Source organism: Phoca vitulina, unplaced genomic scaffold (genome assembly GCF_004348235.1).
Source record: "Phoca vitulina isolate PV1807 unplaced genomic scaffold, GSC_HSeal_1.0 scaffold23, whole genome shotgun sequence".
NCBI lineage: Eukaryota > Metazoa > Chordata > Mammalia > Carnivora > Phocidae > Phoca > Phoca vitulina.
The window spans coordinates 3737622-3756130 of record NW_022589726.1 but is presented as its reverse complement, the minus strand read 5'-3'; the positions used below and the strand labels follow the sequence as shown (position 1 = coordinate 3756130).

Below are 18509 nucleotides of genomic sequence, written 5' to 3'. Positions count from 1 at the left end.
TTTCCCTGGTTTATACAGCAACTAGTTCAGGGTCATTGTCAAAGGCAAGACTAGAATGTGAACTTCCTTTCAACTGGTGTGTAACCCAATTCAGTCTCCCACTCCAGAAAACAACAGTGTTTTGGGAACCAAACAATTCAGAATTTAGTCAATCTAATTAGAGCAAAATGGAAGCTCAGTTCAAAATGTCTAAAAAAAAACCAAAAAAAAAAACCAAACAGACGGTCAAAATTCGTTATGTGACTTTAGATACATCATTCACTCCTTTTAGGTCTTGGAATCCCCCCAAAGAATGAGAGACTTGTACAATATTCGACCAGATTTCTTTTAACCATCCCTTTCCTTGTAGGTGTTTGGCAAATGTTTTGATTGTCTGTTATTGTCATTCCATTGTTCTCTATAGAAATAAAAGTTCAGAGACTCAAAGAACACAACAGCTGAGAGGGGGTTTAGGGAGTCAGATGATCACTTCCCACTGAATCCCAAGATGGGAAAGGCATCTTATTGGAGGTGTCCTTGAATCCACTTGTGCTCCTAGCATTATCAGTGGACCAAATAAACACACATACATATGCATCACTAATTTTCAAATGCATGTAGGTGGTTTTGAATCACAGAATGAAAGTTAATTTATAAGCATTAAGGGTTTCAAAATACAGTTATCAAGTTGAAGTCCATAAAATATATTACTCTTAAAAAAGGGGGTCCTCATACCAAAGAGGTTGGGGGACCACTGATATGCCCCATCTCTCCTTTTACATACATATACAGAAAGGCCTAGAATGGGGTCACACATGGAATTAAGGCACAGCCAGGATTAGCACCAAGCTTTTTGACGTCCAGCACCTCATACTCCAGTGGTTGCCTGCTTCCTAGTCCCACCAGCCAGTTGTTTGGTCCCAAATGCCTGATACCGACTTCATCTTTTAATTTAAAATGAAAGCTATGGGAATGAAGGAATGATCCACTAATGCACTTCTAAATAAAACGCTTGTGGGTGCCTTGCACTGAATTTGAACTCCTACTTGGAAAAAAAGAAATCCTAATTTAGTTCAAAATATGCTCAAAAGTATTATTAAAAAGAGAATCACAGACTCGTGAATCTGCAGTGAGAACTGTAGCCTCTATTAATAGAAGTTGCCCTGAAGCCAATAAAAATAACGTCTTGCCAGAGAATGAATAATCCACCAAATGGCTTTGTCATTGTTGTTACAACGGACCATCCATTCAGCATAACACTCATCTCTAAACCAGACCATTTGAATTTATTGCTAAAATGCAGATTTGTGATCTGAGTACAAATTGTCTGCTTTTGTCATGTTGAATTACAGTAATTGGGCATTGTAATTTATTATTATTATTATTATTTTTATTTGGAATCAGGTTTTTGATCCTGCTCAATGCTCAAACCCTTGATTCAAGCCCATTTCAAGTATCTAAATCACTGGACTTTCTTCTTTGCTGTTAGCCCTGCCCTGGACTTCTCAGAGGAGGCAAATATAAGTGGTGGGGGGTAAACTATTAAAAAAAAAAAAAAAAAGAGGCACAGTGTGCAGCCTTGGATCACTAGTGGGTAGAGGCCATTGTTAAGAGAGTATGAAAGGATAGGAAAAATCCTGTGGAGCTTGTACTCTGCAGCATACAAAATATCAGCTCCTTGATATATTGGCTCTGTCTTTTGTAGCCCTTATTATACTCAGCTGGGTGCTCCTTTTTAATGGTCCCTGCCTACGCTCAAATCCCCATGCTGTCCACAGTCTTCTCTCCACCACCAAACTTCTTGAAAGAACAGTTTATATTTATTATTTACAACTTCTTTTCCTCCCACTTAGAAAGACTTTGAGGAAAGTTTGTATGGTCAAATAAATATGAAAGAGAGCTTAAGGAAAGTTAAATGGGTTTCTATGTTGGGGGACTTCCCCAGATTCCTTAATGTTTTAATACTTACTGTGAATATCCAAGTGGAGAGGGCTTATAAGAAAAGTGTTATATAGCTCAAATTTAATTGAGAGCTTATTTTATTTTATTTATTTATTTTTGCCTGAATGCAGTCGAAGAGGGTCTGGTACTTGGCAGGCTCTCGTAGTTTAATTAATAATTAAACTGTGCCTTGAGAAACACAGTCTGGAAAAGTCTGTTAAGGAATCCATCTCTCTATGCCGAGATGCCTGATGCACGTACAGTAGTAAGCGTTTAGGAAATGTTTGTTGAATGAATGAATGCATGCATGATTCAGGAGCACCGCTCTAAGCAGAGATCTTGGGTGCCTGCTCCACAGGACACACGACACAGGAATCAGGCCCATATGCAAACACTCATCCTAAAAACATCCCACCTCAGGGTCAGCTTCATGGGCTTGTGACCCGCTGGGTCACACCAGCCCCCTTCCCCTGTGCTGAGAAGGACCTTGCACTTGGGTTAATGCTCTGCTGTCACTATCTTGAAATATTTAATAATTTTTTTTAACAGGGGCCCCACATTTTCATACTGCACTGGGTCCTGGTAGCTGATCTCGCCCAAGGAATCCCTTGCTAGAGCTCTCTGCTTCCTCTCCACTCCCCTCAGCTTCCCAGTGCCCACGGCTCTCTACCAATCATCTCTACTTCAGGGCCTCAGGTGTGCCCAAATTTTGGGGCCCTCTCTTCAAGTCCCCTTCATCAAAACCCAAGTTCTGAATGTATTCCTAATGCATGGAGTTACATTCTTTCTAGCTACCCTACACTAGCTGGAAGGGACAAATCACCTTGTTTAGACGAAAGGGTTAATAGCTGAAAAAGCATAAGGTGTTGCCCTCACCTTCTGCCTCCACGTTCAATGAACTTTAAAAAAGAATGATTCTTTTCATCAAGGATTGGCTCTCTAATGGCCGAGTTTCAGATATTCACCATACACAGATATTTTAGGCATCCTCCGTAGACAGATATTTTGGGATGAGGCATCTTTGCTATGTTCCTCAAATTATATTCTTAAGGCAACTGCTGACAGTATCACTCTATCTCTTCATGAAACAGCTCTCACTCATACTAGACATTGTTTTAAAAATTATGGTGTCATTGCATTTTTTTAATTGGCAGCATTAACAAAAAGATTTGTTTTTGTCAAGCAGTTTTGCAATAAACATATTTGGAAAGACTGTTTACTTTCATCTGTAATGATCACACCTTTTGGGTTAGAAATTGGAAGTCCTGGGTTCCAAAGAGGTCTACTTTGCCAGCATTTTAGCTACATGATCTTGGACAAGTTCCTTGATGATCCTGAATTCTTTCTTAAAAAACAGAGCCAAGGAACACCTCTGTTCCTACTTTTGGGTTCATTTTGGGAGTTAAATGAGACTTAAATGAGACATGTGCTTTGAAGGCCGTGGTGGGGAGGCGATGATTATGAAATCAGCTTCCAAGTGTCAATACTGCATTCTGGAAGGTCCGAAGACAGATCCAGGACTGAAGGCAAGGGTGGCTGCAGAGACTAGGGCTGGGACAAGGTCTGAAGAACTGATGAAGAACGAATAAGCTGCAAGAGCAGAAAGGTGGGCGTTCAGATTTTCTGAGGCCCGTTTTTCTTTTACCGGCATGAGCTGAGGATGTGGTCAAAGGCAGCAATCACCTACAAACTGGAATTTTAACAATGAAATATGACAGGAAAAAAAAATTAGAAACTAAAGCAAGAGGCAAGAAGCCTGGGGGAAAAGAAGTTGGATGAGGTGAAGGAAAGGAGGAAGTTTTTCTGTCTCACTTTTCATAATAACTAGGGGACTGCATAGCAGAAGGAAGAGACAAAAAAAGAAAATCTGTGTTGATCCTGTGAAGGCAGGCAGGCAAAGGAAAGATGTTTCAAGGAAGGTTTTAAAGAGAGGATCTACTTCATAAACAACAGAAGCAGCTGCTCAGAAAGAATGTATGTAGAAGAGATGTTGATTAATGACTCAGTGAAAATGATTTCCAGACACATATTGGCAGTAATTCAAATCGGGGGGGGTAGGGAGCCTTCGGATCAGCAGAGAAGTTTTGATATGTTTTGGAGATCCTATCAGGAATAAAGAGACAAGCCTTGTGGGGAGACCTTGGTGGTGATGGAAGGCCAAGGCTAAAATTTCTGACCGTTTGCTCTAGGAAGGAAGGGGCCGATAGAGGAGGCATTGTGATATGGTTTAAAAAATGTATTTGTGATTCCATTCAGAGCTAGAGGACAATCTGGTAGACTTGACAGGGGAACGTGACTGGGAAGGGGAAGCCAAGGTGGAGGTCAGGCTACAAAAGCAGGTGGGGGGAGGTAGGAGATGGGGGGGGGTGGGTGAGCAGGCAAGATTGAAGAATAACAAAAGCCAAAAAAGAAATGAGCAAACCAAACCCATTTTTCCCCCCAAGGTGTTGTTCCAAATAGGGTCAGAGATGGTGTTGGAGGTCAACTCGGTTCGGAGTCAGCCTAGATCCACGGAGGGTGTCTGGCGTTCATGGAGTTTCAGCACTTGCTAGTAAGAGAGCAGGGTGCAGGGGTATGGACCGGAATCCTTGAGGGGCTTGGGGTCCCATGCAGGAGGCTTGTGTATGGAAGCACAAAGCAGGAGAGATCAAGGTCACCACGGGAACAGGTCCAGGCTGACTCGGTGCTGTCCCTTGCCCTCTGACGCAAGCCCCACTTCTGGGTGAAGGTAGGTCCCAGAGTCTGGAGTGAAAAACTGGACCCTATTCCAGCTGGACAGACAGTCCTGGATGGAAGGACAGTAAGACAGCGATTGTAGGAGAAGAAGAAGAGATCACTGGAGCTGATATTATGTACAGAAAGAAAATATTTTTGGAAGCAGTTACATGTGGGGTATGGAAAGGGGAGAAGTGGGAGGGATACAGAGAGCATTAGAAACATAAGCTGAGTGTTCTACTAAGTACGTCATGGATGTAATCTCATCTCTCTACTGCCGTAGCCCTGTGAGGTATATATATTAACATATATTGCTTCCAGGTCATAGATGCGTGTTGAGGTTTCTTGCTATATATATATATTGATAATAACAGTGGCTAAACTTGACCGCATGTTTGTTATGTGCCAGGAACTTTATAGATTATATCTTACTCCTTACAACAATTGAAAGTAGATACAAGTATGACTTCCATCTTCTAGATGAGAAAGCCCAGACACGGGCACATCTTACAACTTGCCTAAGGCCGCACAACCAAGATATGGAAGCAGCCATGAGGCTCACCCAGGCGCTGTGTTTCTAGAGGCCAGTGGTGTAACCACTACAATGAATAGTTGCTGTGAAGCCAGTCAAAACTGAGAGGAAAAGAGAGGGAAGATACACCAACAAGGACTTAGAAGTTATTATTTAAGAGATAAAGAACAGCAGGGCTGGGGATAGGAAAACCTCATCTGGACAGAGAGATTGGAATGTTTAATTTTTAGAGATAGGAGAAATTTATTGATAATTTTAATAACAATGAAGATAATAATAACACTGCACATTTATTGAAAGTTTAATGTGACAGATCCTGTTCTAAGTGATATATATAAATGTGTATATATATATGTATATATATATACATATATATATATATCATTGAATTTTTAGAACAGTCCTGTGTCTCTTTTATTGAAATCCCAGAATGTACCACATAGTAGGTGCTCAATAAATATTTGTTGAATGAATCTTAAAAGATAACCATCTACACTTTTTGGAAACTCTGGCCCACAGGGCTGAAGTCCAAGAGGCTCAGCTCCCACGGCCCTCTTGTTTTCTTACTCCATAGCATTTATCTCTGTCTGAAATTATCCTGTTTTTTTTCTTTCCTTTTTTTATTATCTGTCTGTCTCTCTCTGCATGAGCATGTAATCTCTAGGAGAGCCAAGCATCACTCATCTTGTTTAGTGCTATACTTGTAGCATCCAGAATGATGCCTTGGGCATAGGAGGTAATTAATAACTATTTGCTGCATAAATGAAAGAAGAGAACCCAACAGAAAGACTCTTTTCCACACCAGCGCACTGAATTGCAGAGCAGAGAGGCTGGCTGCCCATGTGCTCATACACCATCTTTTTCTGTGCCTGTTTTCAAAGAGCATCTGTTTACTTTCTCCATCGCTGACTCAACTGTTCATTTACCCAGATAGGCTTACTTGTGGAGAAAGGAAGAAGAGAAGTTTCTTGTTTGTTTTGTTTTCAACACAGATAAACACAGATCATCACAAAGATGATCAAACCATCTCTATATGAAAACAACTCTTCCACCTCACACCCATTAGGATGGCTACCATTAAACAACAACAACAACAACAGACAGAAAATAACAAGTGTTGACAAAGGTGTATAGAACTTGGAACAATTGTGCACGTTGGTGGGAATGTAAATGGTGCAGCCACTGTGTAAAACAGCATGGTGGTTCCTCAAAAAAATTAGAGATAGAATTACTATATGATCCAGCAATCTCATTTCTGGGTATATATCTACGAGGATCTCGACCACTATTTGTACACCCATGTTCATGGCAGCATTATTCACAAGAGCCAAAAGGTGGAAGCAACCAAGTGTCCATCGATGGATGAAGGGGTAAACAAAATATGATCTATACACAAAGGGAATTGTGTAAGACTGTTGAATCACAGACCTGTACCTCTGAAACAAATAATACATTATATGTTAAAAAAAAAAAAAAGAAGAAGAAGATAGTAGGAGGGGAAGAATGAAGGGGGGGAAATTGGAGGGGGAGACGAACCATGAGAGGCTATGGACTCTGAGAAACAAACTGAGGGTTCTAGAGGGGAAGGGGGTGGGGGGATGGGTTAGCCTGGTGATGGGTATTAAAGAGGGCACGTTCTGCATGGAGCACTGGGTGTTATACACAAACAATGAATCATGGAACACTACATCAAAAACTAATGATGTATGGTGATTAACATAACATAATAATAAAAAAACATTCAAAAAAAAAAGTAAGGAAATTCTGACACATGCCACAACATGGATGAATCCTGAGGATATTATGTGAAGTAAAATCCTAGGGGCCGGGGGCCGGAGGGAATAGGAAGTTGTTGTTTAAAGGCAACAGAGTTTTGCCAGATGAAAGGAGTTTTGGAGATGGGCTGCACAACACGTGAATATTCTTAACACCATTAAACTGTACTGTTAAAAATGGTTAAGATGGTAAATTTTGTTATGTGCATCTTTTCACAATTAAAAAAAGTAGATTTAAAAAAAGATGACTCTTGGTATGTGACATATGCCTCATTTTAAACAACCACGATCCTAAAGTGAATGATTCAGTGAAGTCAAATGAAAATGCAGAGTAAATATAAAGGAAGACGGGTGTAAGACAAAGAGGGAACAGCAACACCATAAATAACCTATATTAGAGATGAGGAGGGATTAAGCATAAGCTTTTGGTTTTGTACACTTTTTTTTTTTTTAAGATTTTGTTTATTTGAGAGAGAGAGATTGAGCATGTGCCCATGAGCTGGGGGGAGGGGCAGAGGGAGAGGGAGAAGCTGGCTTCCTGCAGAGCAGGGAGCCCGATGCGGGCCTCGATCCCAGGACCCCGAGACCATGACCTGAGCCGAAGGCAGACGCTTAACTGACTGAGCCACCCAGGCGCCCCTGGTTTTGTAGTCTTGATGGTCACTGCTGCAAATAACACTTTTTTCAATGTAAGATATACTTAAGCATTTTACACAAATCTTTATAGGTATTTAAGACTTCGGAGCCTGTGGTGTTTACCAAGTCAGGCAGATTGGATCAGACCGTGACCGAAAATGCTGCTCTGATGTGGCATCTCTGTTTCCCAGACACCCACCTGTCTACACGAAGCTGGCAGACAATGCTTAGGGCATCGACAACTCCTTCTTCTTTCAGCTGTCGACAGCCGATGGATGTAGCAATAAAACACCCCGTTCTACCGATCCCTGCACTGAAAAGAAAAGACAAAGAGTAAAAAGGTGGAGGACAAGTAGAAAAGATAAAATATATTCTTTTATTTTTTATTTTTTTGGTTTTTGAAAATTTTAATTCCAGTATGATATTCATCTCAGCGGTACAATATAGTGATTCAACAATTCCATACAACACCCAGTGCTCATCATGACAAGACAAGTACACGCCTTAATCCCCGTCACCTATTTCACCCATCCCCCCATACACCTCCCCAGGATAAAAGATATTCTTTTAAAAGGGTACGTCTAAATCTGAAACAGCAAGCCAGGCTTAGCAACAACAATGACAAAGCTCTCAGGCCCAGGTGACAAATCTGGCCCAGAGCAGTGCTTGAACTGCATTCCATCATTGAGTTATAGGCAGTAGGGAGAATAGTGAAAAAGGCGTTGTAATTATTCTACAAAGAATAATGAGGACCTGAATTTAGGGAAGGTATAGGCACTAGAAAGGAGGAGAAAGACTTAGATACATCACAAATGTGAATCTGGGGGACCAGAGGAAAGGTAGTGCCCATGAGACAATTCTAGAAGAAGGGCTGATTTGGGTGCAGGGGAGGTTGGTGTTGGATATACTGATGCTGAAGATTCCAGTGAATAACTGAAGATTCAGGTGGGTTTGGGAGAAGGATGTGGCCAGAGGCACAAATATCTGAGTCATTTATATCCAGGTGATAGTTGAATAGAAACACTATCCATCCAATCCAGGAGGGTTTGCCCATTCATCTGCCCTAGATGGTAAATCATCAACCTAACAAGCCCTTTAACTCTCTCTCCCCATCCCTCCTTCCTCTCCCTCTCCTCCCACCCCTCAGCAATTTCAACCAGTAATAGTCTTTATGCAAATTTCTCTCAAATTTACATCTAAATTTCCTAAATTTCTCCTAAACTCTAGATTAGCATTCTATCTCTTAGCTGGAACTCTTGATGTTACTATTTTGCACTGGCTTCAGTTCAATGTATCTAAATTCAATGTATCTAAAACAGAATTATCTTTTCCCTCAATGGCATTACCAGTTAGCCACAAGTTTTCCAGCCTAGAAATCTTGGAGCCATCTCCAACATCTCCTCCCTCTCACCTCCCACATCCAATCTGTTATCAATTCTTATATTTTCCACCTCTACTGAAGCTTCTGGGATCCATGCTTTCCTTTCTATAAACTGTGCTCACGTTTTCGACATCTCCTCACTTCATGGTTAGCAATGATCTCATTATGGTTGCCAAGTCTTGAGTCTCTTCCTGGACTAATTCATGATACACACAGCTGCTAGGTTCATCTTTCTAAAATTGGGATCTGATCATATTACTTTCTACTCAAAGACTGTAGACGCCTCCCAGTAGTTACGGGCAGTGTCTGAGCTCCCCACCATGGTGTCATTGGCCTTGCATAATACGAATGTGACTAACTTTCAAGCTTTCAGTCTTGTTACTGTCCTCCTTGAATCCTTTGTGCCATTTTTGTCATCTACATGAATCACTGCAAAAAATGGCTTTTATTTTCCAACTTTCTTTTCTGTGTTAAGGATATTCCTTCAGTCAGAAATGCCCTCCTTCGCAGCCTTTAAAACCACAAACATTGGTCATTTTTTAAGCCTCTGCTCAACATTATTCCAGTTCTGAGAGGCTCTCCTCCGTCCTCATGGTTTGAATTAATAGTTCCCTTCTGGGCACTCAAATAGCACTGGTTTCTCATATTTGGCACTTGTTTCTTTTCTTTTTCTTTTTGGTTTTTTTTTAAGATTTTATTTATTTATTTGACAGAGAGAGACACAGCGAGAGAGGGAACACAAGCAGGGAGAGTGGGAGAGGGAGAAGCAGGCTTCCCGTGGAGCAGGGAGCCCAATGCCGGGCTCGATCCCAGGACCCTGAGATCATGACCTGAGCCAAAGGCAGATGCTTAATGACCGAGCCACCAGGCGCCCCTCTTTTCTTTTTTTTAAAAAGATTTTATTTGTTCATTTGAGAGAGAGAGAGAGACAGAGAGACAGAGAGAGCACAAGCAGAGGCAGAGGGAGAGGGAGAAGCAGACACCCCCACCAAGCCGGGAGCCCGACATGGGGCTCAGTCCCAGGATCATGACCCGAGCAGATGCTTAACCATCTGAGCCACCCGGGTGCCCTTGGCACTTGTTTCTTATTGGATGGGAGTGCAGAGGAATTCAGAGGTGGAGGGGGGTCCCTTTTAGTTGAAGAGTCTATAAAGAGTTTGTTTCACTAGAGAGATAGGATTTGAACTGTACCCTACGAATGGCAGGCATTTTGGTTATCATGAATGAGGGAATGTTCCATGTATGAGAATGGTATAAAGAAAGAATGTTGCAGAACAGGATATATGATCTGCAATAGTGACTAGACTAGCTTGGCCTGAAGAGAAATTTATCCTAGAGAAATAGTGGGAAATAAGACTGGGTAGGCACAATGGGGCCTATAAAGGATCTCACTAAGCTAAGAGGTTTGGACTTCGTCCTCTAAAACAGTGGTGGTTTGCTTTTTGTTGTTGTTGCTGTTGAGAATTTGATAAAAACTATGAACTTTCACTCCCCAGAAAAACCCACATAAGTCTATGTACTCCAATTTGTTAAAGTAATTTCAAGGAGTTCAGTGACCCCTGTGGTTTATCCATAGACCCAGGGTTAAGATCTTTTGCTCTAGGCAATGGGGTGCCATTGAGAAGTGCTGAGAGGGGATTCCATATGATGAAGGAGGATTTTAGGAACATCGTGCAAGAGAAGTGGATGGGGTAGGCTGAGCTGGGGGTGGGGCACAGGGAAGTGGGGTGTGTTTGTGCAATTAGCCAACTACTTCTAAAATACATGGATGAGGTCATTAGGGCCTGAACTTGGGTGGTTGGACAGGAAGTGATGATTATGGGAGAAGCTTTGAAGGGAAAGCCAATCTGGTGACTGATTAGATACTGAGGCTGGAGTTGAGAGAAGGGCCAAAGATAACTGTCAACATTAGATGTTGAGTGCTTGGAAAAAAGCTGGTCTTATTCTTAGAAATAGTCATCAGCAGGGCAACTGGTTTTATAGGGGAAACAGCTCGTTCGTTTTAGATATCCTGAGTGTTTTATGATTTTGGGTGGAGGACGGTTCCAGACCTAAAACATGACCCATTAGGCTGTCTTTCCTCGCCCCCAAGTGAAGTTTAGGATAAAGCCTAATGCTAGAAACTGGATCATGACACCTTTGGATACATAGGTATATAGTGAATTTCACTTTTAATTAAACCACAAAGATTCATAGAAGAAGGAGGCTAAAGTTACAATTTAAAGTAATTATATTTTATTTATTAAAAATATCATCAAAAGCTATCTTTCAAGGCTTAAGAGGTTAAACAAAGCAACATAAATTATTTTGACGAAGTACGAAGAATAAATGGCTGGTTATACAAACAACTTTAAAGCGATTTGCTTCCGTTTGGGTACACTAAAAGGAAAAGGGGAATGAGGTATCAGTTATGAGAGGAGAGTTTTAAGCTAGATGTTAGGGAAGGGAACCACCACGGACATCTGTTGCTTTTGTCTGCCTAGCCTCCAGAACCCCATGTTCTGGTAATAACACTTTGTTCTCCTTTTGGCGAACTACCGCTTACCCACTTCCCCCTTCATAAATTTATTTCCACCTGTTTTTTTAATGAAATCACTTTTAAAATAGCTGACTGGTTTTCACCACATTTGACATAATGATAGATACATGTTATCAAGATACCATTCAAGTATGGTTCAGGTGCCATCTTGAAACAATAAAAAAGCCATTGATAATTTTTAAAAACGTGTCATTCCTAGCGTCAATGAGCCTGATGAGACTAAACAAATCGATGTAAGTTTCAAGGTCGAGGGCTGAATAAAGTCTCCGGTTCCCTGAGCCATTGATGTAGAAGTGCTGTTCTCTCTACTGTGTCATTGTTGTTTGCTGAAATGCCCTGATAATACCACTTCATTTCTGCAACGTGGCATCTCAGTCAAAACTCAAATATGAAGAAGTTAGCCAATTTCAGTAAATATTGAATTTACCAATAAAGTTGCAACCAGGAAGCACCACCCAACTTCCACCTGTTCAATGACTTTATGGGGGATGGACAGTTGCTTAGGCAGAAAGGACAGTTCATCCCTTACCTGCAGTGGACAACCACAGGCCCCCGGCCTGTGGAAGCAAGTCTGTCTTCTTCGACATCCAGCATGAGCTGTAGAAGAGGCTGAGCACTGTCTGGAGTCTTGTGATCAGGCCATGAGGTGTACCAGTAATGCTTCACATGTTGGGTGTGACTTCCTTGCTGAAAATAGCAAGAGCCACCAAATGCCTCATTTACTTGTGGAACTAAAAGTCATCCAAACCACAATACTGAATGCCTTCTATCACTCCCATCTTGCTGGCAACTGACTTCTGGTTGGAAAAAAGAAATCTAGGAGATTGCTGAAGTGTACTCTTCTACCTTGAGAAAACATGACTATACATATGCTGATGTCCCAGTTTGACAGTCTTGCCTCTATTCAATGAGAAATAGATATTTAAAATCGAAAAGGCATATGAAACCTATGCTATCTATATGTGTGCGATTTGTTGTAATAAAGAGAATGGCAGACGCAAAGGAAGCCAAGAGGGAATTGGAACGGTGTGTTTCCTGCTCTTTGAACATTCTTGACAGTGATGATAAACATATTAGCCCACATAGGAACACTTAATTTTGTACTTGGCCCCCACATTTGACTTTCTACATTCGTCCTAACTTGCAGTTTTTAGCAGCAGCAAGGAGTCCCAGGAATAAAGGAGCTACAAGGGGTCACTAAATTAGACAAGCTTTGAGTGAGGGTCCATGCACATCAACTCATAACCCAGTGCCCAGGGTGGGGGAGGGGAGGGCCTGGCACGGAGTAGACCCTCGAGGGCATGTGGTGAAAAGGGTGCCTTCCTATCTCGAATTCCCCTCTAAAACCCCCAGTGCAGCCCTGCCTCTACTTTCTGTAGGCTTCTGTTCCAGCAGTGAGGCTCTAGATAGGACTGAACTCTTTGAGATGATTGTCCTCTAGAAGCAAAAAACAAAACCATGGCAATGTTCCTCAGCATCTGCTGCCCATAATTTCAATAAGATAACTTTTGTATGACACAATCTGGTCTGGGGAAAGTCCCCATAAATTACTGTAACTCCAAGTTTGGGAAGATCTCATCAACACTTCAGGCTTGTCTTGCCTCCCACAACCACCCACAAGCACAGATGTTCTCTTTCACAGTTTCCAGGCCTTACTAAAAGCTGCTTAGACCAAAGTCATGTTAAGAAAACAGAAAAACAAAAAACAACAAGCCCCCCACCCCCCAAATCATGGTAAAGCCTCCAGTACAAACCTTTAGTTAAAGGCATTTGAAAGGTTGAATCAGGGATGTTTTGTTTCTAGAAATTAGAAGATCACAACATCCTACTTAGTGAATTTCCTTAATGCCTACTTACATTAATTTAATTATTCCACATACTAAGAGTAGCTGATGACAAAGAAATACATGAGAAGATGATGATCATTTCTCTTTGATCTTGGCATTATTTTTAAAAATTGAATCTGCCATACTTATTAGGATAAATACTTTCAGAGGAGAAATGTAATCCTGTCATATCATCTACTTTGTAGATAGCTCCAGCTACATAATCTTACCTTTAAGACAAGGTTTCGAACAGTGTAGTTGTCACATTCATTTACACTGATGACCAGAACCTCAACTTTCCCATATATTCCTCTCTTTTCTGGCCAGTATAGCACACATTTCTGGAAGGGGAGAAAAAAGGAACACAGCAGATATTAATGATTTCACTGGCCTTGGAGTACTTTTCATTCAAGCATCTCAAGAGTTTTTATTTAATTAATTCTAAAAATATCAGGTATCGATTTTACAAGGCTGGAAATGGACTAAAACCACTGAATTGTACATTTTAAACAAGTGACTTTTATGGTATATGAATTATATCTCAATAAAATTTTAAAAATGAAGTATCAATTTTTACACGTGCCTGTCAAACACTATTTTTACTAATCCCATACCAAAAGGGGGCAAGATTTCCCAAAACCTGAAATTAAGAACTAAATTGAAAAATTAAGCATTAAGAAATTAAAAAATCCAAGTATTAGACTTTATCATGTGATACAATAAAAGGAATGGTTTTTCACAATGATTGAGCCAAGTCATATTTTCATGCTCCGTCCACTTGAAGCATCTAAAAAGAATATCTGTACTGTGTTAGGTGCCACTGAATGAAGGTTCCCTCGCATGTAAAGAAGATGTAATGATCATTAATATATCTACGGTATTATATTTTCCAGGACCGATGGTCTTTTCACCTATAGGGTCGATTGAAATAAATGTATAACAAAATTATTAAAAAAAAACATTTTTAGGGACACCTGGGTGGCTCAGTCATTAAGCGTCTGCCTTCGGCTCAGGTCACGATCCCAGGGTCCTGGGATCGAGCCCCACGTTGGGCTCCCTGCTAGGCTGTTCCCTCTCTCAAATAAATAAGTAACTATTTATTTATTTGACAGAGAGAGAGAGAGCACAAGCAGGGGGAGAAGCAGAGAGAGAGGGAGAAGCAGGCTCCCCGCTGAGCAGGGATCATGACCTGAGCTGACGGCAGTTGCTTAACCAACTGAGCCACCCAGGTGCCCCTAAATAACTAAAAATCTTTAAAAAAAAAACATTTTTATAATGGATCCTCTTTGAAGGGTTTAATAAGAGTAATAATAATTATATTGCAACCATGGCATTATAACATGGTAGTTAAGGTGCAGGCTTTGGAGCCATAGAACCTAGGTCCAAATTTTGGTTTTGCCACTTATAATTAGCTGAGAATCTGTAAGAAAGACACTTAATCTCTGTGGCCTCAGTTTACTCATCACTTACTACATGAAAGGCACTTAGGACAAAGCCAGACATACAGTAAGCATTTAAAACACGTTGTTCTTCCTATTGTTGCTCCAACTTTAGGTTTTTGATCTAAATGATTCAGTCATTACTTCATTATACATTAGATCATGAATTAAATATTGTATAATTATTATATCCAAGCTACATTATTAAAAGAAAAATACAAAACGAGATTCAAGCATACATATAGGCTCATATTATTTATTATTTTGCCTTTTAAACAGCTACAAAAAAACTATGAATTCTGACCACATATTTCAATGATTAAGAAAGTAAAGTGTGAAAGGTGATGTTTTATTTCAAGTGCCCAGAGAAGCAATGTTAACTTTAGAAATACTGTTTAAATAGAACTTATCATTTTCTTGCAAACACACTTGCACATTTATAGAGAAATTCCTTCACATTTATAGAGAAATTGCCTTCGGTCAGGACATTAAGTCCTCAGGATACTTGTTTCTTTACATCCCAGGTCAAAGGCATAGGACCACACTTGAAAAAAATTAAGAACTTACAGATTCAAAAGAGCAACAAAAGAAAGAATCACAGATGTACAGAACTGAAGGAAAAGACACGTAAAGTATCAGAAACACACCTCAGGGAGTCTATCATGCTAAGTACTAACCACTCCACATGCTAGAGCCAGGATGGAATCACTGTTTCTTTCATCCATTACAATAAAAACACATTTGCATCCTCTGTGTCCTGGTCCTTTTCCAAACAAAGTAAATCATTTTCACCTCTATTTACATGCCACCCCACACCCAAGATCGGCCAGCAATCAGGCTAAAGGCATACTCTGGCTGACATAACATTAAGTAAAGAAACCTTTTAAAAATAAAGCAATTTATTTTTCTCCTCATTTACTAGTGCCAAGTGTCTCAAATTTCCCAGGTTTGTTAAAGAGAATCATACTAACCAATCTGCCTGGTTTCTTTCAATGAAGCATCAATTATTTTGCTGTGAGACCCGAGCTATTGTGTAAAACCCATGCCTCCTGGATGAATCCAAGAAGAGTGACAAAGAATCTTGAAAAAGGTATTGAACAAAGAAAGAGGCATTCAGCGGTCCAGCAGTCTGGCATATGTGCCCCATTGTCCACGATGAGCCCTGAGCAGCAGGCCCCTCTTTGGGAAGGTGGCTCTTGAAACTGGTAGGAAAAAGCTGCAAGGCAGGAGCTCAAAACCTGCACCCTGACTCTTAACAATACTTGAACAGGCTTGTGCACCTACTTGATAAATGGAAGCGCTGCTCCGTTCTCTCTCAAGCTTGCCGGGGCCCTCTTGAATGTTTTTCTTGACTCTTTACCAAAAATGCAATTGGCAGTCAGCTCCCAGTAGACAATGCAATGTGACTTGTTCATTCAAACAACCCTTAATTAGCATCCCATCTCCTTTCTGAGATACAATAGCTTATTTTTACACACTGAATACATTTTTCCTCCTTTAGGAGCACATAGAAAAAGAGACCAGATAAATGTGGGTGCTTTTGAATGTGAGGTGGGGGAGAGCTGCAATGTAGTTGTTTAAAGAGCACAAGTTCATGTTCAAATTATTTTTGTGAACAGCTTTTTAGGGTTTCTTTATTGCGGCACTAACAATGATATGAAAGGCAGAAAATGCAAGGAAGGAAAATGCTCTCTTACAGATAATATTGTGAAACCCCACTAATTGTAGATAATTCAAAAAAGCATGCTATCTCGCAGAATATAACCCCAAATTATCACTATTCTTTGCTAACCAGGCTGATCCTTTCAGTGAAATTATCTATTAATTCTAAAAATTCATAACTTGGAGGAAAAAAGAGGTTTTCAGAGGCTCATGTGTCTCTTGTACAAACAAGTAATTAGTGAACCCTGACTGTAAAGATTTTGGACATCAACAAATTCTTCATAATTAGTGGTTTATCGTAAAAGTAGAATGCAGTGCAAAGCAATGCAAACTCCTCTATTTTTTTTTTTCTTTGACCCTCCCTCTCACTTCCACCACATTAGGGCTATTTGTGTATAGAGAGGAAGGAGGTCTAGCTAGTAGTTTAGTTGCCTGGAAAAAAAAATCTATTTTTAAGTTACTTTCTTTTTGAATTCTATGCATTTAAAATAAAAAAAGATTTTACTCTCTGAGCTGAAGACACATATCATCACATAGACAGTGGCTCTAAATAAATAAAAAGAAGATGGTCAGTTTCATTTGGGTTATATTAGCATATGAAAGGTATAGGATGGGTCAGATTGCCTACAGTTATTATAGTTACTTTCATTCCTGTGTTCCTACTAAGTATTACCAATGAAGGTGCAGCAATTTATTATTACAAGTACCTTCACCAATATATCACTTAATCCCTTCCACAATCATTTGATTGTGGTACATTAGGTACATTGGGTTAAGTATTATTATTATTATTATTATTATTTATCATTTGACAGCAGAGGAAACTGAAGTTCAGGTATTCTGGTAGGGGGCTCTGGGAAAATTCCCTTGGGAACTAAAACTCTCAGAGCAAGTATCATCTTAAAAATTTAACTTTCTATCTTTGATATCCACTGTCTCTTAACCAACCCTACTTTGCCACGGCATTAACCAGTGGCTTTCCTTCTCTCTGTGTAGTAGGCTGGTGCTCATGCAACACAATGTTCTCGGGCCGCCTCCTACTCAGCTCAGTACTTCTGTTACTATCAGCTGAGCTGTACGTGTTCACCAAGGGGTACTTACATTCAAATATTCTTATGGCAATTGTAACTCATTAGTGAAGCTCAGTAATTTAATTTTACGTAAACTAATGAAACAGGAAGGTGCAGAGGAAAAGGGAATTGTTCTAGGAAATAATTGTACAAGTTAAATAAGTTTTTCATTGGAAAAAAAAGGACTCAGTAGAAAAAACTGTAGTCAAATCAGGTACAGGTGACAATGATAAAAGTCAGTGCAAAGTTTGAAAATCTATGGAGGATTCTGCAAGCACAATTCCTTTACAAACTTTTCTGTGTTCTCTCTCATTTTAAAGAAACTGAAATGGGAAATTTTGATGATGTATAAAGGGCATGATTTACATAAGCCATATGATCTAGAACTCCAGCTTCGGACCAACACTAACAAAACAAAACAAACTGAGTCTTATGAAAAAATGAACAAATTTTAGTGTGAGCAAATGTACATGCCTTAAGATAAAGTAAAGTATTAGAGTTCTGTTGTTGTTTTTGTGATTTTTCTACTAACTTTTTTGGCTAATTGTGTCAAATAAGAGGGCTTCTAACTATAGTTAGAAGTAAAGCAGGCTACAACAATTGAGTAAAACCTAGCAAGTTAAAAGTTAAGGTGCAGTTATATTTGGAATATAAACATGTTTGAAAGGACAGGTGAGTCATTTTGCCCGAGAGCTGTCAGCCTCTGAATTACGGGCCACCCTTAATTACTTGGGCAGGACAAGCATAGGAAATGGGAATGAGAGATTAGCCGTCCAGCATTGCCAGGCAGTGCTAGGCCAGGCTGCCTCTCTAGATATTATAATTGCTAATTCTGGTCCTCCAGGAAAGCTGAAAACTGGTCAGCAGGCTCCCCTGTCTGCCTGCCAGGCTGGCCTTCAACATTACCTTCCTTGACCTTGTTTGGACAGACACCTGATTCTGAGACTTGGTTTGCTTGGGGTTTTTTTTTTGGTTTTTGGTTTTTGTTTTTTTCATTCTTGGTAGAGGCATCCC

At 40.2% G+C, this 18509-nt stretch overlaps 1 protein-coding gene across 3 annotated transcripts in view; it reads right to left on the bottom strand.

The window, feature by feature from the left end:
* The window catches only part of PTPRR (protein tyrosine phosphatase receptor type R), a 239420-nt gene that overhangs the window by 11073 nt on the left and 209838 nt on the right, over positions 1-18509 (bottom strand). For all 3 annotated transcript variants that reach the window (XM_032420225.1, XM_032420226.1, XM_032420227.1), the window contains 3 exons: positions 13555-13665; positions 12028-12185; positions 7778-7891 (listed from right to left, as the gene is read on the bottom strand). In XM_032420225.1, the coding sequence (XP_032276116.1) occupies positions 7778-7891; positions 12028-12185; positions 13555-13665 (383 nt within the window). The remainder of the gene's footprint in view (positions 1-7777; positions 7892-12027; positions 12186-13554; positions 13666-18509) is intronic.